Source organism: Papilio machaon, chromosome 5, assembly GCF_912999745.1.
Source record: "Papilio machaon chromosome 5, ilPapMach1.1, whole genome shotgun sequence".
NCBI lineage: Eukaryota > Metazoa > Arthropoda > Insecta > Lepidoptera > Papilionidae > Papilio > Papilio machaon.
Window position 1 is genome coordinate 4,996,110 of NC_059990.1, and position 26,054 is coordinate 5,022,163.

Genomic DNA, 26,054 nt, shown 5'->3' on the forward strand with positions numbered 1-26,054 from the left:
GAGTCCTTAATTTACATTCAACTGTATTGAAACATTATAATCAATTTGAATAGTAATTTTTTAATGAATTCACGTTTGTGGTATGTGCGAAATTTCGAACAAATAGAAGTGTAGGTAAAGCTGATTTTTATTGAGTAAATATAAGAAGTAAAGTCTGTCAGATCGCCGGTCGATTTGCAGCCGAGGCCGCGGCGCAATCCACTGGATTAGAGCGCGAACACGCACGCCGCACCCAACTTCTCTATTTATGTTCGCGTCGTTACCAAACAACTTGTAGGCTCTTTAATACAGCTGTTCTTTTCCGCTCACGACAACGCTACAGTCTTGATAAAATATCTTGTAGATTTCATTGAGTGAGAGACAACTGTTGTCTCACTTTTTATTGTTTCCGAATTAGGAAACGGAAACTTGACACTGTCTTTTGCTTTTGTTGACTTTCAAACTTGTCTACCTTTGAATTGGTTCCGAAATTCATTTACTACATATACTTATATATTTGACGCGGTGAAAGTTTAATTATTTTATTATTTAGATTTTTTATTACTACATCATGAACACTTTTATACATAAGTTTAAATTTTCCATACTTCATGTATCACCTTAGTAGTCGAATAAGTACTTTTTTGTTAGTAATTTACAACAGCAATAATAGTTATTAACAGTCAAGTGGGAACGCAAGAAAGATTTATAGGTGGATTGAATTTAACCGTTTAAAACCATGTTAATGTTTGTTGCAGATGTTTTGAGGCGATGGCATGAGTGGTCCGAGGATGGAGCGGGCGAGCCGGCGCGCGAAGGCGGGTTCGCTGAGCGGGCTGTCTGGTGGGCTGGGTGTAGTGGGCGCGGGGGTCGCGGGTAGCGCGGGCGTGCGCAGGCAGCGCTCGCTGGAGTGGACCGGCGACCGGTACAGCAGCAGCGATGACGAACGCCCGACCCAGCCCCCCAAGATCGCTGATAGAGTGTTCGCCTCGCTCCTCGCTCAAGCCACCCAGCAATTTGACAGTGAGTAATTTTCTCAAACAATTTCTTAAAAATCCAATTATCTTAAATTTTGCCATAATGCTAATAATAAAGTATTGTCCTTGGACGTAAAGTGGAAAACCAGATGTAATTTATATTTACGTTAAAATGCTCTTTAATAAATATTCCAAATAAAATGTGTAAGTTTTTACAAAAAAAAAGTACATTTCGTCGTCAGAAGCTTCTTGTTTTATTAGTTTGCAAAACGAAACGTACCGTCTGCTACGAGCTGCTACAAGCTACGGCGTAGTCTGGATTAGCTTATAATTTGTTATTCACCGAGCGACACGGTCGAAGGTCCGCGCTGAGCCCTAACAAGTGGCATCATTAGTGTAGCATTTCGGGGTAGCGCGGGTCGGGGGCGGGAGGGTCGGCAATTGATAGGGGAGCGCCCTGCGGTGAACTTATGAGGAAAACTTTACACGTAAACCCGCCAGCCTCAGCTCACCATCCTTCTGTCATGCTAACTAAGGTTTTGATGATGTCAGATATATGTTGCTTCGAACGAGTTTATAACATCAAACGAGCTCAATGTTAATTTACATGTAGTTGCATTGTGGAAAATAAATAATTTATGCAATTTATCAAGAATAACACTGGTTTGTTTAAGAAAGTGTTTTATTGGATTTATACTTAGAAATAAATAAGAGAATATTGCTGTCATTGGTGATTCCAAGAAATTTGTAGTATTAATATTGCGTATCGTAATAACATCTGGTGTTCGATGAGTCGGAAAGTATTAAGAATTTATTTCTCGGTTTTATTAAATGTAACGAATTGTAAACGTACAAATATTAAAGGATTCTGTTCAAAGTAGGTTAGTATAAGAACATTTAATAAATATTTGATCATGGTTTTTATTAGTACAGAAAAAAGGAAAATTATACTAAATCAAAACAACAGAAAATAAATCAAGTATCACAAAACGTGACATGTGTATGTATGTATATTTTCATTTATAATTCTTGTTATTTAAATACAACCAAAATCGTTTTTCTCGGAATTCTTTACCAATATGATTAAATGTTTTAAAGTCATGTAAATTTTATATTGAATGATTAAAGTATCAATTATAAAATAATTCTATTAAATTAAATTGGGGTAGCAAATTAATACTTTGATGTAGATAATAAGGTTTCATCGATTGATGCGTGAACCCGCGCCATATTGTGACGTCATAGCTCTTAAAGAAATAGACTAAGAAAATTTATAAAAAATAATATTGAAATCAATCAAATACTAATTTTCAAAGAATAAAATGGTTACGAAAATAAGAACTGTTTTGTTTAAATATACCTGTTTTTAACTCACCGAGGTCATTGATTTGCGAAATCTTATTTGAATTGTATATACTCGTACTAATCCTTCGATGACAAGTATCGGTATTGGTACCTGTATTGTAATTAACATTCGCACGACGTCGTCACTTGTTTATGATAATTTATTACCATTCCATGTTAACCTAATACTTAGGAATATATCGATGATGATACCAAACATGTGTTACTTGTACCAAGTTCACATTCACACGTTAATAACCAATTTATATGTATTTTATAAAGTTAAATCTTTGTTTTTAAAAAATCTCAATTTAATTATAAATACTGCATCGATATATAACGACTCAAATAAAGAGTTTATTCTTTTAATATAAAATAAACTTTGATTTCTTGTTTCCATTAGGTAAAGTAGTGATTGATAAAATATAATCCGATTAGAATGTTTGCGTCTTGCTTTTGTTTTATGAACCAAATGTAGTTTACTACATTTTATTGTTTATTTTTAAAGATATTTCTATAGAAGTTATATAATTTTATCTATATTGTATTATTATAATATTACAAAGTGGAAATATTTGTTTGCATTGAATAGCCTCCGAAAATACTGAACCGATTTGAAAAATTCTTTCACTGTTGGGAATCTACATTATCACCGCGTATTATATAGTATACTATATTGATTATTAGATTTCTTTTAATACCGCGCCGAAATAGCGGGACACTGCTAGTATGTAATAAGACAGGTATAGTTGTGCATTTGGTTTGTAATGTTTAAATATTGAATTAATTGAATGACTTCATAAAACAAGAGGGAGTGCACACAGTCCGCGCGGTCAAATCGTCAATTACCGCTGTATTGGGACCGGCTTGTTTGTGCATTGGAACGTTAAGTGGACTATACAATAGCTACGTTTACAAGTGTTTACTTTGACCGTTGTTTCAAAGCAACACTATTTATTTCTATGATAAACATTTAGAGTAAAGCGCGATTTTTTAAATATTAACATAGACATTTACGTGTTAAAACTATACTCGTAGTGTACGCACTTCTCTACAAATATATATTATGAAATACAAACGTGCTTAAATGTGTTTTAAAACTAAACACATTACTCTTTAGAACCACGAAAAAGAAAAAGCATATGCGAGAACATATGTAATAAAAGCACAGATCAATAAAATAATTTAATATTAAAAGAAGCTTTGAATAGCAAAGCAAAAATAAACCCCTCAAGAATTCAACCACTTAATTTATCTGAGTTGACAATAAAGAAAGACTCAGAGAATATTGAAAAATAAAATAAGCCGGTATTAATATTGGAGATAGGTACTGGTAGACGGTTCGGTTGTAGTTTTCATTTCATTTTGTGTTATTCTTACACAAACGATATCGGTGGTTTTATTAGAAAGCAAGCCCACTAAGTACGCAATATCTCCGACAGTCTGCGAGAATCCTTGCGGAGGCAATGCCCCGTTATTGCATGGAAATTCTTCGACGTGCAACTTCATTCAGCGACTCCCTTTTCTGTAAAGGTTTCAGTGCAATATTCTCGTGTTATTGTTTTTCAAAGGCGACGGAAACACTTCATATGACTTTTTCTGTTCTTACTTATGATTGGAAATTGTTAAAAGTACACTGTGTTGTTGTGGTTTTTTTATCTAATGTTGCAAAGAAGTAATTTTAATTAAATTATTGATATTGTAAACTTTATATATTACATTATTTTATATTATTTTATTTTTATTTTATAACTGTATAAAGCAGCGTAGGCTAACGCACAGAGTATGACTGAGTGCGTCTATTCCGTGCATTTCGTTAATTGTTCGTAAATATTTAGTCATTGGGATGATGTCGTAAACTGTGATGAGAGCAAACATTTCCCGCTCTCCATCGACAATTGCTGCTATATCGAGACCCGCATAATCAAGCTTTTGTATCAAATATATTTTATGTGAAAATATACTACAGTATTATCCTAACACTGCTTTTATCCAATCAATTTAAAATTAACATCTGTTTATTCTCTCTCCGTAAAGAAAAATTTTAAAGCTACAAGGTCTCACCTCATCTGCACTTAACTTAGAAAATAAAAGCCCACCTTTTTCTACAGTAACACAAATGTATATAAAATAATGTTATCCATCGCAATTGTATAGGTATATTAACATTTCATTTTAAATCTATTGGAGTCATACTTTTGTTTGTATTTGAAACACGTTTCGTATACTGTGGAGTTGAAGGAGGTTTTCTTTGGAAATTCCTTATTCTTACAAATAAAAAGCTTTGCTAGAAAAGCTTACAATGCTTGCAACGCCAAAATGAGGCTCTTAGTATAATGCTACTCACATTCTTGCACTCGGTCTGTAAATGCGATTCCGTTACAAGAAGATAATTTATAACGACAAAATTCAAACAATTTAAAGACTTAGGTTTGAAAATTATTCTGCATTTCGGTTTTATGTTACAATAATAACGGTCGCTGTATACTTTAATTTTTGCTCAGGGGTTGAGATAAAATGTTCATTTTTGAAGACAACTTATTTTTTTGTTATTTATTATATTTTATATTGAGGTGAATTATAAATTACATATCATTGATTTCTGAGATCCCTTTATGAACATATTGTTTTCTCTGTTTTGTTCTATACAGAGAGATTATTACACTAACAGCTGTCAAATATATGCTTAGTCAGTCTCTCTGCAGGTAATATGGTCCAACGCATGAATGGGCACAATAATATTAATTCATATTTAGGTAATCTATGTGTCTGGCTTAGTACTGTCCATTCCGATAGCAGTTTATATAAAACTATCGAACCCTAGCGTCATGTCATGTACATGTAAAATACATAAGCTGTACCTTGGTAATTAAATTGTGCTCTCGTTTTTAATGAAATATTTCCTATCAATGGAAACAAAATATACTTTTTTCTTTTTTTAGTAAAGTAGTTAACGGTCGAGACAATCACACTGTAATTTTGCAAGTTACAAAGAAACAGTGGCACACTAAAAAAAATTAGATTTAAAATTAGATAGATATCTACGATCATGTACAAATTTTATAATGTAACATTATGTTCTTATTTTGTTTGTTACAAAAAAAAGACAATGTAAAATGTTCAAATAACAATGACACATGCTTAATGCATTGTTTGAGTTTGCGGTTAATTAACTTTGTACAACTAATTAATTATAATGATTTAATTAGTTCAGAAAACCGCAGCATTATAGCGCGTTGGACAGATAACACTGACGTATGTATACATGTAAGGCATTTGTGGCCGATTACTCGTTTGTCACTTTGTAATATAAAAAAAAGAATAATGGCCATTCTACTGAACAGAATTAAATAACCTCTTTGTATGATACAAGATGATTTCAATGTTTCTTTTGATGCCTCTATCAGTTTAGCAGCCTCACACACAATGGCAGTTTTTTTCGTTAATTTTACAATTGAAATATATAACAATATTCCAATACCTATTTTTGATTTGGGTACTTATTGAATTTTTAATTTTTCTGTATTTATTATAAAAGTTTTTTCTTTTAAATTTATTTCAATAATAAAAAAGAAATCCGCGTAATCATTATTACAACCATAATTTGACTCTAAGTAATTATGTTTAGTATTTCATTTATCCTAGTCGTTTCTGAAGGTTGGTGGAGGACGGACATGCATTTAATAACGGTACTGCTTACCTTTGGCAGCGGCTGCTAATTTGATTAGTCTCGCCGCACGTTATATTTTTGCACTTAATGCGCCACCGGCTTCATAAAATTCGACTAACGAAAAATTCTCAATTTTTTATTTAACTTTAATCATATACACTGATGATGTTAATGGGCTTGTTATTAACATTTTGAAATTTTATAATTCAATAGTTTTTTAAGATTTCTCCATATAATAGGTTGGCAACTAAGTGATTGCGGATTTTTTATAAAAAATCAAAGACAATTTTTTCATGGAACTAAATAACTTTATTCTGTAATGTATTACCCATTTTCATCAATGACCTTTTGACAACTTTCAGGCAGCATCATAATCCCACGTTCATAAAACTTCTGGTTTTTATTAGCAAAAAACTGAATCAGGTACGATTTGACTTCATCATCATTATTGAAATTTTAACCATTCCAGGAGTTTTGTAAAGATCGAAACAAAAAGTAATCCGATGGTGCAAGGTCAGGACTATATGGTGGATGTGGCAAAACATCCCAACCAAGCTCCAATAATTTTTGCCGAGTAACCAAAGATGTGTGTGGCCTTGCATTGTCATGATGGAATACAACACTTTTTCGATTTGCCAAGACGGGCCGCTTTTCTTCAACTGCATTGTTTAATTTCGTTAGTTGTTCAATGTAGAGGAACCCATGTATCGAGTTTTTGAACATAGCCAAGTTGTTTTAAGTGATTTTCAATGCATGTATGTGATACATGATGCTTCTCTGCAATCTCACGTGTTGTACTGTGACGATCCGAATCGATTATTGCTTTGATTAGGGCGTCATCAACTTCAACTGGACGATCAGCGCGTTTATCATCTTTGAGTGAAAAATCACCAGAACGAAATTTGGCAAGTCAATTTTGACACTGCCGTTCTTTTAAGGCTTCGTCACCATAAACAGCACATAACTTTTTATGAGCTTGCAATTAGTTTTTCCCCTTGCGGAAATAAAAAAGCAAAATATGACTAAACGTTCCTGTTGATTTTCCATTTTTCAATGAAGACCAAGCGAAAACTAAGCAACCGATCAAAAAACTTTTTTTACTGATTGACAGCTGAATTGCCAACTATTAAATAACAAAATGTGTTTTACATTTGTACTACGTCTACAAACCTAAAAATTCAACTTAAGCCATGTATAAGTGAAATCCGCAATTACTTAGTTGCCAACCCAATAGTAACACAGAGTAGCAATAAGCCATTATCAGCATAAGAAAATAAAAATTATTTAATAATAATATGACATTTTAACATTTACATAAATAAACTTAATTTAATTAATTAGGAGCTATATGTCAAATTATTTCTCTATGGAAACCATTTTATTGTACAATTTCTGATACATATATCAATGATGCAAACAGTAGCGTTTTAACATTGTTACGACCACTAACTTCGCCGGCAAGTAATACGATTATCAGAAGCTTTTTACCCGCTAGTCCGACCAGACGGAACTTGTGGCTCGGCTTTTAATATTCAGGCAATCGATTACCCGCGCTCACTGCCGATGTCAACAACCCATAATATCTGTTTGTTGGAATATTATAAATAGCTTCATATTTGATACAATATGTGAAGCGAATAGATAAATTCAAATATTTAATCCAACCTTTGATCTAAATTATTACATAAAATAAACCAATTTGGTAGAAATGTATACAAATTGACTCGATAAAATTCAAATCTCGATCGTAATTATATATTTTCTCTGCTGAATTAATTATATTTGGTTACCTATCACAAAAGTAACTCGTTATACATATCTTTGTAAATATCTTTTATTTTTACGACATATTTATTTACGGATTGCTAAATAATATGTTTATTAAGTCTAAACGTTGTTTAATGGAAATATGTAGGGGTATATGCGAAGTAAGAGAGTGATAGCAACATCGGCTAATGTGATTAGTCTCACCGCGATGCAGCCGCGGCGGGTAATGTATGAAAATATGATGCATTTCTTGTATACAGATCACGGTTAAAGCATTTTCATCAAAGGCTTATTCATCAAACTTTAGGCAAAACTGCTAATGTTAGTCTCTAATTAGTTTATGAAAAGAAGAACATGGCTCTTTCGCATTTGAACTATGACATGAAAATATGAATGATAGATATAAGGGGGCTAAAGAAATTAAGGCCAAGTGTTACTATATTAATATTTGACATTAAGTATAGAAAGTAAAAGTGATGTTTGTAAGAAACACGTCACATCATATTTACTGAGCGCTGTATTCAAGTAATTTTATAAAATAATTTTAAAGATTCTCCTAAAGTTAACGTTGCCGACAGTTTTAGAAAAGTTGAAGAACAATTCGATTACTTTTACATTATCCCATAATAGACTAATTTTTTTAGAAGAAATATAATTTTCTTAGAAATAAGTAAGTTGGAAAGTATAATATGTTGTGACTTTAAATGCTAAATATTTTATAGAAATTACTTTTTGTTTATTATAACAAAATTTCGGTTACTATTTTAATAAACATCGCAAAAAGGAAGTTGTAATATACGGGACATACCTAAGCATTAGAATAAGGATGACTTATATGTGACGAAATGTTATAAGATAAGAGTGAGTAAAACCTCACCTTGAGTTTTCACTACTTAAACACCTGTGCAAATATATAAAATACTAGCTGTGCCCGCGACTTCGTCCGCGTGAAATACTATTTTGGGTAGCATTTTTTTTGAGCTAATTTTTTTATTTAACCAACGTGCTATGCTTTGATGTATGTAGAAGAACATAGAAAGAGGTGTGCCCGGACCGCGCCAAATGTAGGTCCTGGGTCTCTGCCTACCCCTCTGGGTTACGGGTCGTTAATTATGTTGTTGTTGTTTTTTTTTACTTAAACTTATAAAAAATATTAAACTTACAAAATATTCTCATAAACATCTTCCCATACAAACTTTCATCCCCTATTCCGTTTTGTTACATTGCAACCTTGAGGGTAAAACTTTTACAAATTTCAAATGTCATATTTATTTATATCAAATCAGCAGCCTAAAAATAAGTTTCAAGCTTCCAACTGTAAAAATGACGATTATTCCATACAAACTATCACCCCCACGTTCAACCCCATGCAAACCCTTTTTCGCGTTAAAATGTGCCCTATGTCCTTCCTCAGGCTCTAGACTAAATATTGGTAAGGGTAATAGCAAAACATATTAAAGAAAACATTCAACAAAACCTCACATATTGCCAAACAAAATTTCATCCCCTATTGTTATTTAGCACCCTTGGGGGTAAAATTTTACAAAAATTTAATTTCATATTTATCTTTATCAAATTAGCAGCCTTGAAAATAAGTTTCAACCTTCTACCTGTAAAAATGACGACAATTCCATACAAACTTTCACCCCCACTTTCAACCCCTTCAAACCCCTTTTTCACGTTAAAATGTAGACTACGTCTTTCCTCAGGCTCGAGACTAAATATTGGTAAGGGTTACAGCAAAGCATATTAAACAAAACATTCAACAAAACCGAATATATTGCCAAACAAAATTTCATCCCCTATTGTTATTTAGCACCCTTGGGGGTAAAATTTTTCCAAAAATTTAATTTCATATTTATCTTTATCAAATTAGCCTTGAAAATAAGTTTCAATCTTCTACCTGTAAAAATGACGATAATTCCATACAAACTTTCACCCCCACTTTCAACCCCTTACAACCACTTTTTCGCGTTAAAATGTAGCCTATGTCCATCCTCAGGCTCTAGACTATCTGTGTACAAAATTTCATTTAAATCGGTTCAGTAGTTTTTGCGTGAAAGCGAGACAGACAGACAGACAGACAGACAGACAGACAGACAGAGTTACTTTCGCATTTATAATATTAGTAAGGATTGTCTGCTTTAATTAAACAGAACAAACAACATACGTTGAAAGTGAAATACACGTTTTATAAATGTGGTGAGTAGCGGTCAAAATGTAAAATTAAATTCATATCTAATCAGAGCGCGTTCACCCGCATTTGTTAGGGTTCTGTCTGTTCACAAATTAAACTAGTTGTATGTTGCGGTGCCATCGCCCGTCGCCCGTTGCCTGCCGTCCGCCGACCGCCGCCCGCCGCCCGCCGCCTGCCGCGCGACAGACGCTATATGCGGGCTGTTATCACTCGTCTGTGGCCATAGATAAGCCAGCGACCTTTCACTAATACAATTCTAAAGCTTTGTAATTAATTTGACTGAATTTGAAAACTTGTCATTTTATGGAGAGGTAATACTTATTATTGCTTTTATTCGTGTTCTTATTACAAAGTATTTGTTTGAATAAGATGAGAGATCTTTTAATGTCTTACAATATCAGTAATCAGTAATAAGTCTTTTTTTTCAATGATTTTTTAAAATCAAATATTTTTCAATAACAAAGAAATTTCTTCGATACAGTACTAAATCAATAGAACTGCAAAAACGAACATTTAAAGAATAATAACGCGAAGTCTAATGTATTTTATTCTGGAAAGCAAAGTAAACTTTAGCGCGGCTTATGTACACAAGAATTCCTTAGAATAACTCAACTTCTAAACGTATAAATATCCCATTTTTCCCTTTTATCATTCAAAAATAATTCATCTACTTAACTTCTTTCTTTTATGCTGGAAATTCTTTGAAGTTGACGAGAGCTCCCAAAAAGTAATTTTATTAATTACGAGTCAGGAATTCAACAAAGTTCTACGCTCGGGCGGTCCTTTTCTGTCTTGAAACGATCCATTATCTTATGAAGATTTAGAAATTCTTGCGGTAAGTCGCGTAGCCCCCCCCCCCCTCGCGCCCTTCCCGCACTACTCCCTTCACCCGCTTCCCGCTACCTCTCTAAATATGTTATAATATCATTACAAAATATATCTTTACTGATATGTAAAGAAATTGTTTATTTAAACTTAATAATCTCAAGATCGCATTTTTTGCATATTTTAAATCCTATTTTTTTTGTAAAAAGGTGGCAAACTAACTAGCGGCCACTTGAATCCGCCAGAATAGCGAAGTGACTGTTACCTACCTGAACCCACAGATACCTATATTTGTAGAATTGACAGAGGAATTGGAATCGCATACGAAAGGGAAATATTCTCTATGTTTGCATCCCCTCCTCTGCCAATACCACTTACGTATTAGAAAGGAAACAAGACTAAACATTTGGCGTCTGGCACGCATCATAGTGGTCGTGGTATTCCACCTTTCGAGCGATCCATTCGTACAGAAGATATTATTATGTTCTCTACCACTGTTAATTAAGGGATAATCTGCTAATGTATGAACGTGCCTGAGGCGAACATATGCGCTAAAAGTTTTTGTTTCCCAGTGACCACGATGCCGACATACAAACGCATAAATGAGAATTTGTTTTGTAAAATGTTACGAGCAAAATAAGACAAAATTGAAAACTGTTCGCAATGAATTTTAGCAAAATACGAACTCTATATCAAATTGTTTGTTAAACATTGTATTGGACCATGTAATTTGTGTTAACAATTTTAATCGTTTTATTTGTTTGCTTGTATTAATTTCAACATAACAACAAAGGGGCCAACTTCGTAGCTTAAATTTATTACGCTTTCCTATTATAAAAGTTGAGCAAGTTCCACGAGGCGACGGCGACGGTCAGAGAGAGCGGCTCGGCGCGGCTCCATGTGAAAACAAAGGGTGGAGGGATTCGCTCGCTGCCCTGCGGACATTTTCTCTGTAAATGTTGCCTTCTCTTTGTCGTTTTGTTCGAAGCGAGGTCACGAGAGGGCGCTATAGACAACCTCATTTGCCCTCTTTAAGAGGAGCGATCGCAGTTGACTCCTAGGAACCGCAAGCTCGGCTGCGGCAGGTTGCTTTAACGGACCATTAATACTGCGGTGTGTAACCAACCAGTAGTTACACCAGTACGTTTGAATCTAATGCAATCTAGCTAATTGCACTTCTTTAAGTTTTCTAATCTTTAAGTAACTACTTTTGTTCCTGCTGTTGACTTTGGAACATTTAAACTTGTGTGTTCGTAATTTCATTAAAAGTTTTAGCATTCGTATAACTTGCATTAATTATAATTGTTTTGATGTATAATAATAGAACAGGTATGAAGTGCAATCTATTTTGTACGTTTTAATCAGTACACAAGCATTAACAAAGTCATAATTTACACCTACGACATCCACTCGACACAGTAATTTGTCTGTAAAGCTAAACGTCAAGATACGTATGAAATTGGATTTACCCCTATCTTGAGTTACGATTATAACAGGGCGAAGGCAATTGGTTATTCCGTTTAGCTACCGAGAGGGGTGAATGAATGAATACTTCAGATCACAGAGAAGATACGCTTTGGGATACGTTGAGCTACGTATTAAAATACTATTCTATATCCTTACAACACGGGAAACCTGTTAAATTAAACACATTAATTTTATAACAACCTATTGTTGTCCAATATTTAACGTTAAAAAAGTTAATAATATCAGTGTCTAGATTATTAAAGATAAATCAGCTATAATAGCTTACAGTTGAAATGTCCTCTTCTTTTTCTCCGTAACATCCGTAATCCTTGTTTCGTTACTAAAACATAATCCATATAAAATCAACTATCGTCAGTATTAAAATCACATCAAACTTTATTATTAGTCCTGGAAGATTATATATGGTAGCGAATCAACTATGGGCACTATAGAGGCGGAGAAAATTTCAATAATCCCACTAGGTTTGCGAAGAGCATTGCGCACGTGTCTAGGATTAGGCGTAATTGATGTGCGCCGTTTCTAATCTCCGGGCCGTGCGCCGTACGTCGGCCTCCGAACAAAAACTTGTATGCCGTGTCAACAATTCCGAATTGTTTTCATACGTCAGTTTGAATATTCAACAGTTATCGTCGGTATTTCGCAAAAGGGAGATTTTAAAAGCTCTGAATTTTTAATTCAACTGTTAGCCGGATTAAGGTGCGTCCCCGTTTAGTTTAAATTTTATCGTGAATTTTGAAACAAATGTATGAATAAATTAATAATTTACGGAATAAATGTTACACAAATGACCTCAGAAACGAAACATATTTCTCTAAAAATAGTTTCTTTAAGCATTGTTCCACCTTTAAAACCATGGAGTTATAAACAACGAATTAAGAAAATTAATTTCGGAAAAGTTTTAATTCTTTGAAGAATAAATAGAGAACAGAAATTAAAGTTAATAATACAAGCAGAAAGTAAATAAAAAATCTACTAATACTAATGTATTCTTACGGGTATAAAAGCAATTATATTATATTTAAAAAAAAAAAATTAGACGCTTCTTTGCTTTCAGAATTTATTTGGCAAGCGCATTGTAATTTCAAGGGAGGGGGGAGTGAGGTGCGCTTTGACCGAGTATTATTCGCGTGAGCTTCTTATCTCTTGATATTTAAATTCCAACCTGAGCCTCAAAATAGTTCAAATTAAATGGGCCTTGTAAATTAAGTGTCGGTATCACGCAATTCCAGAGAAATAGCTTTAAGTGGTTTCGGCGTGTTTCTACTATTTTATCAGACTTGACTTAATGACTACTATTTAGGAAATGATTATTACGCAGAACAATTCACTCTATCATCACTTTGTATATCATTTTGTGATGTATTTTCATTTGGAAGACGGAGATTACTCTTTTTATTTATTGAATGCAGGAACTCGTTTTTAACGTTTTATGTCAGGTTTGGGAAATGTCGGGGCGAGGTCCAGTCGTAATTAAAAACAATAAAAAACCGCTTTTAGTTTACATGTTTTCTTTCACGAATGTAAAAATAAAAGTATTATAATGAATGAAATTTATATTATTTGAGTTTAACGTTATTATAGACAATAAACACAAAATGATGTTTAAAGTATTGCTCATTATCATTGACAAAACCGAGATATTAATATGTTTTGTAGAGGGATTTTGGTCTCAGAAAACAACGATTATTATAGTCATTTAAAGTGAGATTTATTAATAGTTTTTAGAATTAAAGTTTGATATCTGTTGGACAGAAAACAAAAAAAACACCCTAATCTTGGCTAAGTGATATCCATAATTTTATTATTCGAAAGGCAAAAGATATTATAATTATTAAAAATATATTTGACGCGTTGGGAGACGGGCGATGGGTAGTTGCGCCGGCTATCGCTCTCCAGGGTAAACAGCTCAGACGGCACGATTGAACGTGAAAATTTTATACAGGTCATTTTGATCGCGAAGAAAAGAATCTGTTATTTTCCAGTAAGGACGCTGTTCTTGCATAAACAAGTTTTTCTCTGATATGATTTTTGATTGTCGACCGACGTGGGGGTATTCAAATTAACAACGAAAAATTTCACCATTTGCTTTTGTTTCTTTATGTAAAACATGCAACATAATTGTTGCATTTTTGTTTATAAAATAAATAAATAAAACATATTTATTACCTTTCAATCCTTACAGTATGGTTTAAAGATATAGTTTGTCTGATAAACACAAATATTTTTGGGGCATTAATAAGAACACCAACTAGTCTAGCTGCCTATAATTTTTTTTTTTTCGACTGAGAAATGCAAACGTCTCGCAGAGTACCTAGGACGGACATTTAAATGCAACCTTACTTGTCAAAGTTTGCCGTTTCGCAAGCTGTACTACAATACTACACTTGCGATACAGCTGTACAAGGTATAGGAGAATTTGTAGGGTAGTAGAAAAAAGTTTATTATGTAAGGTATAGGAGAATTTGTAGGTTAGTAGAAAAAAGTTTATTTTGTAATTGTAGGGTAGTAGAAGAAAGTTTATTATGTAAGGTATGGGAGAATTTGTAGGGTAGTAGAAAGAAGTTTATTATGTAATTGTAGGGTAGTAGAAAAAAGTTTATTATGTAATTGGAGGGTAGTAGAAAAAAGTTTATTATGTAAGGTATAGGAGAATTTGTAGGGTAGTAGAAAGAAGTTTATTATGTTATTGTAGGGTAGTAGAAAAAAGTTTATTATGTATTTGTAAGGTAGTAGAAAAAAGTTTATGTAATTGTAGGGTAGTAGAAAAAAGTATATTATGTAATTGTAGGGTAGTAGAAAAAAGTTTATTATGTAAGTCCCGCTGAAACTTCGATTTCAACAGCCATTTGAAATAATGAATCGGAAGTAGAAAATAAATCGTCTTATAAATAAAAGTTTAATGGAATGATATCCAATAACTTAATACTTTTAAAAACATACCAATAGAAATTGCGTTGTAGCCAATAAGAGTTGTAGACGCCAGTAACAACAACATTGCACAAATGGGCTGGCTCGCCTGGTTAAATACCTCGACCGCACAGAAGACAGCCGTGAAGTGGAAGTTTTTCCACGTACAGTCTAATGGAGGTGGGCTAATTTTAGTCCTCTTTCCCTTTTTTTTTTTTTTTTTTTTTTTTTTTTTTTTTTTTTTTTTTTTTTTTTTTTTTTTTTTTTTTTTTTTTTGTGACTGAGTCGTCACTGTTTGCCTTGAAGAGGCATTTACAGCTTCACCGGGCTTGAGGTGGCCGGGCGCAGATGGCGCTTAGCCTAAACCTCGTTTATGAGTAACTGGGCTCGAGGGCTCCCTCAGGAGCCTCGGCTCGGGCTGTTACTTCGTTATTATTACCGGATTGGGAGGTCACCGAGCTCTTAGGTCGCTTCGGTGGACGCTCCATGGAGTGACTGGGCGCAAGGGCCCCCGAGAGGGGACCTCGGCTTGGGCTGTCACTCATTACGCGTTTAGCATTCCGATTCAAGGGTGCCCGAGAGGGCCGAACCTCGGCTTGATCGGTTGCTATTATCTGATTGCTATTATTAATACAGCTAACATTACTACCACTTCGGAAAGCGTTAGCGCTGGGAGAAGAAGTGGCGGAAGAAACTCCAGCAACGCTTCTACTATTAATAGGTGAAAACCTGCCTGCTATGAGGCCGTATCGCGAGAATGATTGTCGCAGCCGACAGCGACTGCGGCGTGTGATCTGTTTGTGATGTTTGAGCTTAGCTTGGGCGATAGTAATTGCATCGTCTTGAAAGTCAAGAACGTGCCTAGGTCTGCGATAATCCCGACGAAACTTACCGAGCGCGATTGGATTGTAGGTGGCGGCACCTACAACTAGCGGATTTGGATGACCGACGGCAGAGTCAAAATAACGACGCGACGCCAACTTCAGGTGTTGGGCAATGGTGGGCAAGTCCAAGTCTATATGAAGATTGCTGTTGCGCATGTACCACGGGGCTCCCGTGGCTCTGCGCAAGAATCTATTCTGAATCACCTGAAGTCGATGTATTTGTTTCGGGGCGATGTGCGCGAATACCGGACTAGTCCTCTTTCCCTTCCCACCCTTTTCTTATAAGGGATGATCGGAAAAGGAAGTGGATTTGACAGAGAAGGGGATGCCTAAAAAGGGGAAATATGTTTTTTTGTGCGTCCAATCTTCAGTCGATTAAAGGTAGGCAACGTAATCTGCAATTGCGAATGTCTAAGCTCAACAGTCGCTTGTCTATTTCAGCGAATTTAGTGGTCGCTTGCTCGTGTCCCATCTTATGATATAAAAAAGTCCATTTTGGTACATTGTATTCCTATAAAAATACTTATATATTTAAAAATACACGCACAGTTTTCCTGAGAAATAGGCGTGTTAACATGAAACTGTTTTCTCTTGACTCATAAATCAATGTAAAGAGCATCGTATTTCTCTTCGATTAAATTAATCCATTAAAATTTCATATTCAATCTCGGCTTGTTTACTGAAGGGACGCATCGTCTGACTGACTTCTCTCTATTGCGATTTGATTTCTATTCCTTAGAAGGCAAAGGTATATATTACATTGCTGGGATTGATATTATAAATGTAATAACGTAAACCGTCATAACTTCCAAATATCTTTCGGCAACGGAGGTTGTAAATAATATGCATAATTGATTTAACATGATTCCTACTCTAGAGATACTCCTTACTTACATTTGAGGTGTGCAGATTTTTTGAACAACAATTATAAATTCTATTTTGTGAAACATTTATCAACTAAGCAATAGACACTTAGCAACAGACAGTGTAAAATTTATATGTTCTCTATATATGTATTAACAAACGTTCAATAACTAACTGCCAAACTCAGAATCGTTATTGGTCGCTTCTACAATAACGTACTGCTTAAGTAAACACTTTTTATAGTTTAAGGTGGCAAACGAGCTGAGCATGGCCACTGCCCATACATGTACATCTGCATTTGCAGATGCGTTGTTTATCTTTGACAGTGTGGTCATAAAAAATTTAGAGATATTTCTCAAAAAAAATTCTCGGCTTTGCGATGTATTAAGTAACATAACATGACCTATATTACCATTGTATTATAAAATTTTACGCAGTCTTTTATGTGAATGCTAAAAAAAGAAGCTTCGCAGATTACAGTTCGTATTATATATTTAGTAACAAAGGCCGTCATAACTGCGAAATATTGCTGGCATCATGCATAATTTATTTAAGAGGATCGGTTCCGAATCTGGCAAACGGAGATATCTATTACTCACATTGAGCGGCGAGGTAGACAGTCTTGTTTGCGAACTGCTACCTAACTTAATAATACATTAGACTGGACTTTACTTAACGAACTATCAGTGCTTCTTTCTTTTTGACAAGAACATAGGAAGTTAGACTTATATGGTGGTTATTTACTAGACTTTATAATACAAACTATAAATGCATCTTTGAATAGGAAAACTTAACTTTTATGAAATAAACGAATAACTTATTTTGTAATCTACGTACAGATTTCTCATTTAACCAATATAATTTTTAGTAAAGCCTTATCATCTTGTAATTCTATGATGAATACTTAAATCAAAGAGTATATCTAAGCTAAGAAAACTCTGACTTAGATTTAAACGTTTCGAGACAAGTGAAAAAGATGAATTCTGCTTAGGACAGCGTCGCCGGTTCACGATTTTAAACGGAAGTTGCAAAAGTTTTTCAAATAAATGCTTTGTCATGGTAAAAATGCTTTAAATTATTTAAAAAAAAACTGGTCTCGTTAATAACAAATACTCTACCTACACCATAAAAATAAGTGAGCACTGTACTAAATATTATTACATGTTTGAAGAAAACATTATGTATGGATGTGTAGTGAAACTACACTAGAATATGCTCTTCTGTTTACTATATAACTACTTAGTATATCTACGTCCGGTTATTGACCTACCTGGCCCCCATTCATTCATATTTATAGTGAACTGAGCTAACTTTACGGCCCGCCTGAAACAATGAATCACTCTTAATACTTGAACCACCTAGCTCGCTATTAGTTAGCTAATGGTTAGCCTCAATCCATTTGTTTGCTGAATGTAGTTAAATTTTAAAGTTTATAAACGTGTATTATTTCATAGTGAAAATTCACGCTGCTCTTGAGGTTATTTGAGTATACAATGCTTCTAATTTGGGAAAGTAATACTGTTATATAAGCGAAAGATCTACAAATAGCCACTATAAATTAGGAACCGCCCTCCGCTTTTGGCGAGATCATTAGATCTCTAAATTATAAACAGTTGATAAAACCTCATATACTGTAGAAATATTCCCAGAAAATCGCAAAATGTTCATTGACATATCAAATTCTGAATGTCGACAATATCGTCGTACCAAAAAGAGACATGCATAGATTGTTTAGCGAATATGGTACATAGGTTCTACCAACTTTCAATCCACTTATGTTTTGATGAATTTGTGTCATTCAATCTTAACATAGAATATTCACGAACAGCTAAAGCGCATGGTACTTACCTTATAATTGCTTGTATATACTAAGAGTTTCCACTGTGATTGTTTTATATTTATGTAGACGTCTTTATAATAAAACACAATGTACTAATTGACTTTGTAAAAGCGTAGTGTAAACTGAGGTAAGGTGCTTAGTTTCACAAAGCCTCTGGCTACATAATGCCCGTAACTTTCCTTACACCAACATTCGACTTTGAAATATTAATTCGGTTCAAAGTTTATTACAATGTAGTATTTACCAAAAAGCATAAACAGTAACTTTAGCAATTCATTACAAAATAACATAGTTGGGAAGTTTCACTTTCTTGGTAACAAGTAATAATAATAACTTACAAAATTATTAAGTTTTTTGTGAATCGTATTTTTTTTAATAAGATTAATAAAAGTTATTTAAAATAATCTATATCTTTAACCCGAAATGGTTTGAAATACTATCAACGTCTAATTCTGAGATGCAGATCTTGGCAATAGCTATACATATTTGATAAAGCCGCCACAATTTTCACTCAAATTGAGGCGTAACCGCAAGTCCATTGCTCATAGTTAACCTGCACTTATTAAATATTAATTTTGAGTTTAACAAGCATCTTGTTATTGTTATCTCGTTCCTCTTATCTTATTAATCAAAGATAAATAGCATATATATTTGTGATTGTTTTTTTCCACGTCTACAATGAATGGTGTGTCGTTTATTTAACTTTTATTCTTTCGTACTTCTGTGTGTTACTTAGCGTTGACTTAGTATTAATTTCCTTAAGTGCTTCGGAGATTTTTTCGTTGGACTTGATCAAAGTTTTGATGAGAAGTTAAACAAATACTGAAGCTAACACAAATAGATACCTGAAGTAACTTTTAAAACTCAACAGGATTAAACAGAAGGTACTAATAATATCGGCTCAATTTAAATGTAATTTATTTCATTGAAGACTACCAAATTAATAAGTTTCCATTTATCATAACACAGAACTGAATAAAAAAAATCCTTAATAATTGTTATTTAACACATATTGCAATTGAAATAAGAGGGATTATTAAAGTGCGTCTTTTTGGGGCAGTTGCTTTCATTTAGACAGCGTGTTTGGCAAAGTAGTGAGGCGATCCGATGCCTCGGGGCTTCTAATTCGCGCTTTCGTAGACCCCCGGCTTTCGTACGTGTTTGTTATTGTTTGGATTTACGTATTCAAATAAGCCGAGTAAAATTTACAACTTTATACCCTTAATTATTGACTCATAACATTGATGAACTGGCCCAAAAATTATGAAAATCTGCAAAGCTTTGAACTCGTTACGTACGCACAAAGTAAATTTTAATAAAAATAACATTGAAATTTTACCGTGTTATTCTTTAAAAAAGGTAAAAGGTCAAACGTGTAACGACTCCACCTGATTTAGAGTAATAATCAAACACACTCTGTTTATAAGCAATAAACAGAATAGTAGCAGATGTGTTAAAATTTCAAATTTATTTCATTTTTTACCTATTCCTTTCGTTTCTATTCAATAGACTGGAATTATATTTGTAGCAAGTCAGCTGCTTTATAGCTCGCCTATTAAAAAACGTATAAATAAAACAAGTTTCTTTTCAGATGAACAACGTCGAATTTACGGTTCTGAGAACGGAGAAGACCTGCCGCGATACATCAGCAGCCCCCAACGACAAGCTTCACCATTCCCTTTAGAAAGTACCAATCGACGATTTTATAGAAGAAACCGGAATTCTAAAGGTACAATAACGCATAAGTATTTAACAATTGTAATTAACCAATACAATGCCAATGATCATTGTAAATAACTTTGGCGAAAAATTTTGGTATACGGTTCATCGTGACCAACAGTGATTTCAATTGTCATTTTATATAAATACTAGTTGTCGCCCGCGACTCCGTCCGCGCGCAGTTAAAAAAAAAACATAATGAGAAATAGATGTTGGCCGATTCTCAGACCTACTGAATATGCTCACAAAATTTCATGAGAATCGGTCACGCCATTTCGGAGGAGTATGGCAACGAAAACTGTGACACGAGAATTATATATATTAGACTAGTTGTCGTCTGCAACTCCGTCTGTGCGAAATTAAAAAAAAAAAACTTAATTAGTATCCTATGTGTTCTTCCAAACTGTGCTCTAAATTTATACCAAATTTCATCGAGATCCATGCAGCTGTTTTGGAGCTACCTTGTAATAAACGTCGATCCGTCCATCCTTCTAAAAATCCGCATTTATAATATTAGTATGATTTGGTGGTTGATTTTGGATTGGTTACAGGCGAAGAGGTATTCACTGCAGAGGCAGGCGGGACTCTATCGCGCCGCAACCGCCGCCCTGAGGACTTCCCGCATGATACCGCTAGCCGAAATCCTAGGAATTGCCATATAAATGGTAAAAATATTATTCTAAATTACATATTCCATGGATCCATTCCGTAAACGTGGAAAAGGGAAGCGGATTTGGAGGAGGAGGGGACGTATAGGACGGGAAAACATCCTCTCTCCGTGCGTTCCCGTCTCTGTCGATTAAAGGTTGGCAACGCATTTTCAATTGCAGATGTCTATGGGCAGTGGCCGCTTCGCTATTTCGTCGAATCCAGGTGGCCGGTTGCTCGTTCTCCATCTTATAATATAAAAAAAGGATAATTTGTTGTTACTTTTCGTAAGTTAGAGTGATTGACAAGCCCATTTTCTTTCACATAGTAAAACGTCTAAAACGTCAATTCCCAATATTTCGTTCCTTCGGGAACTGTTCCTGTATAAGTTGTATTGTTTTTCTTTTGGGTCTTTATCAACTTATAAGCAAATTTGTTCCTCTTTACAAAAACAGACAAATTATTGACAGGTATCATATTAAGAGACGCGCAAGTTTGTCTTAGATGTATAAAAATTCGAAAAGTAATGTTCACAAATTTTTCCGTTGTGCAAAAACACGCGTTTAGTTTGAATTCGCGGACATGTAATACACTTATATCAATATCTTAGTTCCCGCTTACTTACTACGCTGGTATAGCAACCCAAAGCGGGTCTTGGCCCCCGACAAGAGAAATCGCCAACGCCGCCTGTCCTTTGCTGTCTCCTATCATTTGATCTTGATCTCCTTTTAGTTTCCGTTAATATTATTAAAATAAATTAGCAAGAATATAAGACTACTATATAAAATAAATATCAAATACATATTTCTATATTAATATACGAATTCAAGGCATTCGCGGTATAGCTTTATCATAAACATAATTAATAACGCTCAGTTCAGAAATGTGAGGTATGAATAAGGAATTACACACATTCAGTGACGTCAGATTCCACTTCAGTTATTGTAGTTAGGCATTCTGTATGTAGTGTATCTATTATAAATGTAATGTGGAGGTGGGTGCATGCCTTTGATAAGGATGCCTCGCATAGTTTAGCTTGAGATGACGCGCGTGTCTGAGACATGTGTGTATAGACTGAATGAGGTATTATGTTTATTTAACCTGTGATACGTCTTTTAAGAATATTATTTAAATAAGAGTATTCTCGAATAGAAAATTTAGTTAAATTTTCTATTGCGGGTAGATGTAAAAGATGATTTGTTAATCTGTCGAATGCCTGAAGTAGTAAATGTACTAACATGTTTTTGTATAAACTGTACCACCGATTTAATTTGTTTCATTGTTGTTATTAAAGATATAAAATGTTTTTAAGTATCATGATTGTGTATAGGGTCGTCTAGTGGTGGTCAGAACAGTGAACGCGAGTGCGACTCTCCACCGGAGCCGGCACCGCCCGAAGTTCCACCTCGCGGTCCGTCCTTGCACGTCACACTTCGACATAGAACCACACCATGCGATCCGCCAACTGACTCTGATCGCCTCTTCTTGTCTGAAGGTAAGTGAATTTCACATATTGGTTTAGAATTTGTTTAATATTGTGTAAACATTTTTTTATCATGGCTAACCAATCTGATAGTGATTTTAAAATGCGAGTGCATGTTTCGCCGTACAAGATGGGTTAAATATGGAGAACAAACTGAAAATCTCTTCTATTCTGAGAGACATCATAAATAGGATATCTTTTTTAATTTTGTTGTTTAATTAATTCTTTTGTATGTACTGTATGACAATAACTTTGGTTTGCATCCCAAAAATAAGTAAAGTACTCATTCATTACTGCGTGGGAAACGTCACTCGAATCGAGCCTCAAGTTTTCAAATGTTCACTTATAAACTTTAGCACTCCTATCATACTTAATTTAAATTAACCATAAATTAAGACTAATTTTACATCCTTTTTGATCTCTCTGAATACATTATTTATCTAGGTTATAAACTTCTGGAACGTACCTAACTAAAAGTCGAAAAATAAAACTACGATTCTTTGGCGACTATGTGATTGCACTTAGAATTCCAAGTTGCTGAATACTATGAGATATTGTAATCTAGAATCAGCATTATAATTGCGGCTATTAAAATTGCTTATAACAAAGTACAGTTCGTGATCGCATTGCTGAGGCAGCCCGTACTTCTGATAACTTGACTAATTAAATTTCCTCAGTAAATGTACAGGCGAGTTGTGTTAAGTAGGGCCTACTTGTAAAGGTACTTCGGTGGAAGTTTAATCGAGTTGCAGCGGCCGCCGAACCGTACCGGTTTGCGTCGGTTTGCGCCGGTACCGACTCGCTTCTGGCTGACAAATTAACCTCTTGATCTCGCCGCGCTTCGGGCGTCTGTTCGCAATGTATTTTTATTTACTTCGTGTTTGATTTCCAAGTTTGCTTTGCTTATCTTTAAGTTTACTCGAATAAACCTTTTCGACTCACACGTTATTTCGATGTACAACCAGTATTAACCAGATTAGGAATCGTCGACAGCTATAGTGGTTTCATCCAAGGAAATTTAAGCTTCGTCATCAATTTGAGGGCTGTGTTTATAAGAGATAATGTTTAATTTTATACATATTCAATAGTTAAAAGTCTCGAGGATATTGAGTGATTAAGTGTTCAATGGTTTTTATGAATGAACATATAAAACGTAGTAACAAGCGGGTCCGAAGCTCACTTTCGCTTCGTAACGAAAGAAGGAAGCTGCTAAATTTGATTTGTAGGCTGGAAGAAGCACTTTGATGTGGCCGCGCACCGCGACCCCTCGCGGCCGCGCCTCGCTAAAATGGCGCGCACTTACATAGAATCTCTTACCGTAATTTAATTTTTATGATAGCGCATTGTAAGTGTCCCTGGGAGGGTTTTATTTTGATTTGTTCTTTCACTTAGTATCAGGCTACGGCGCTAAAATAATACGGGTCGTAAATTTTGTGAATTTAAGTTTAGGTTCGCATAAAACAAAAATGAATTCGAGCGGCGTCTATTTTATTTATAACATTACGTTAATATGAAAGCAATAAATACTTAACGACATATACATATAAGTGTGTTTCGTAGGTGGAATTGAATGAATTAGGCAAATCTTGATTCGAACAAGAAAATAGCTTCAAAAGGTCTTGAAAGTTTAATGGAATCGAACACGGAACGGCCGAAGAAGTGAAAAGTTTGTGCGAGTGACAAATTGGGCACTTGACCCGCGCGCCCAGCCCGGCCTGGCATCCGAGAGCTTGTTTCTCGAGAACCGTAATAAGTTTAACTTTAAGTAAACTATATTCCATTCCCTCTAATTTGTACTCTTACTTCTCGGGAGCAACACTATTTACTCATGGCCTCCACTTGCGAAAGTTAATCAGTATTAAATTTACTTTAAAATAGCTTCGCATAATTTTGTATTTAGGTGGTTGTCATCTTATATGTAACACTACCTGTCGCCCGCGACTCCGTCTGCGCGGAATTAAAAATAAACTTAATTAGTAGCCTAAGTGTTCTTCCAGACTATGTTCTATATCCATGCCAAATTTCATCCAGATCAGTTGAAGCGTTCTCGGGAAACCTTCAAACAAACATCCCTACATATACGAGTATCTAAACATTCGCATTTATATTATTAGTAAGGTATGACATAAGTAACAAATTCATTATTATTAATAATCCGAGCACAGGATGATAGTTTATTTACATAAAAACTACGACTCGACAAAGATCATTCTATTCACCTTTTAAGATTTTTATTGAAAGCTTAACCAATATTACCGTTCTTTAGTTCTCGGTAGCTGCTACAAATAAATAAAAAAATCTTTTCATTTTACTTTAATTCAATTTGCCAAGGTAACAACGTTTCATTATTACGTATTCAAGAAATAAAAGCCAAAGAGGTGTGTATTCAATTTAAAATCTGTTCACACCAATTAGCCGGGAGCGCACGGTGCCGGCCGCGGTTGCAGATGCAATATCATTTCACAGCGAGCAACAAGAATCTACGTCTCAAGTTTCTGCGCTGCTTTTCGAAAATTGAAACCCCTCAGAGTCAAGCTTTAATTTAATTTTTATCATTGCTTTTGTTATATCTCCAGGGGAGCAAACATTTCAACAGCGGTTTTAAAGATTACAATATTTTAACCATTATAAAAATAAATTTAACCATTTAATGTCTATCTTTATGTGCATTTTACGATATTTACGGGTTGTTATCTGATAATTTTATAAATTATAAACTACTGCCTGAGACTTCTTCAGCGCGGAATTCTATAATAATAGCCTAAGTTACTCCTGCATACATAGCTACCTTTCAGCCCAAATCCGCTCAAAATCGGTCTAATTGTTCAGAGTTTAACCGACTCAAACTTGGATTATTGAGCAGACGAATAGACGGACAAAAATTAGAAAAAAACTGGATTTAACAAAAACATTTTTTTTTTGTATTACATACATTATTTCAACATAATTAATTGTATAGATAAATGTTTATTTTATTTGTTATTCGTTGTGGCAATTCCCACGTTACTTTTTAATAGTATTAATTGCACCGCAGTTGTGGCATAATTACAATTATTATATAAGGTATCAGGAATTTAAAAGCTTGTACCGATAATAAAACACCAAATTTACATACAAAAGATTTTGTAGTTTTAATTTTCGACTTCCTTGTGTTAATTTATTTATTAAACAGATGAAAAATTAATTCATTAAAATGTTTGGATTAGTACACCTTTTCTAAACATTCTTACGCTCTGAGGTAAGCAAATAAGGTGTTCTTGGAATGGAAGTACTTGTTTTGCATATTGTTATTTTGTGTTTATAAATTAATCTATGAAATATCAAAAATACTTGTATATGTTAACGTCGACGTAGAAAACTTATTCATAAACTTTTTAACTATACATAAAACGTGGTCGTACTAGGAATCCGACATTTGTCGTATCCTGAGTGGATCCTCTTTGATTCCAAGATACTCGTGCC

At 34.4% G+C, this 26,054-nt stretch overlaps 1 protein-coding gene across 1 annotated transcript; it reads left to right on the forward strand.

The window, feature by feature from the left end:
• The first annotated feature begins 755 nt into the window (after positions 1–755).
• LOC123721022 lies at positions 756–22,612 on the forward strand. The gene is made up of 4 exons (XM_045678027.1): positions 756–1,002; positions 20,334–20,471; positions 21,013–21,126; positions 22,440–22,612. Exons 1-4 carry the CDS (start codon positions 756–758, stop codon positions 22,610–22,612), a joined length of 672 nt encoding a protein of 223 aa, XP_045533983.1.
• The last annotated feature ends 3,442 nt before the right edge of the window (positions 22,613–26,054 follow it).

What these genes read in the sequence shown, in the direction of transcription:
- LOC123721022 (XM_045678027.1), top strand. Translation starts at nt 756, where the DNA reads ATGAGTGGTCCGAGGATGGAGCGGGCGAGCCGGCGCGCGAAGGCGGGT. An exon ending in AAGAAACCGGAATTCTAAAG is followed by an intron (nt 20,472 to 21,012) that starts GTACAATAACGC and finishes GATTGGTTACAG; the next exon opens with GCGAAGAGGTATTCACTGCA. An exon ending in TAGGAATTGCCATATAAATG is followed by an intron (nt 21,127 to 22,439) that starts GTAAAAATATTA and finishes GATTGTGTATAG; the next exon opens with GGTCGTCTAGTGGTGGTCAG.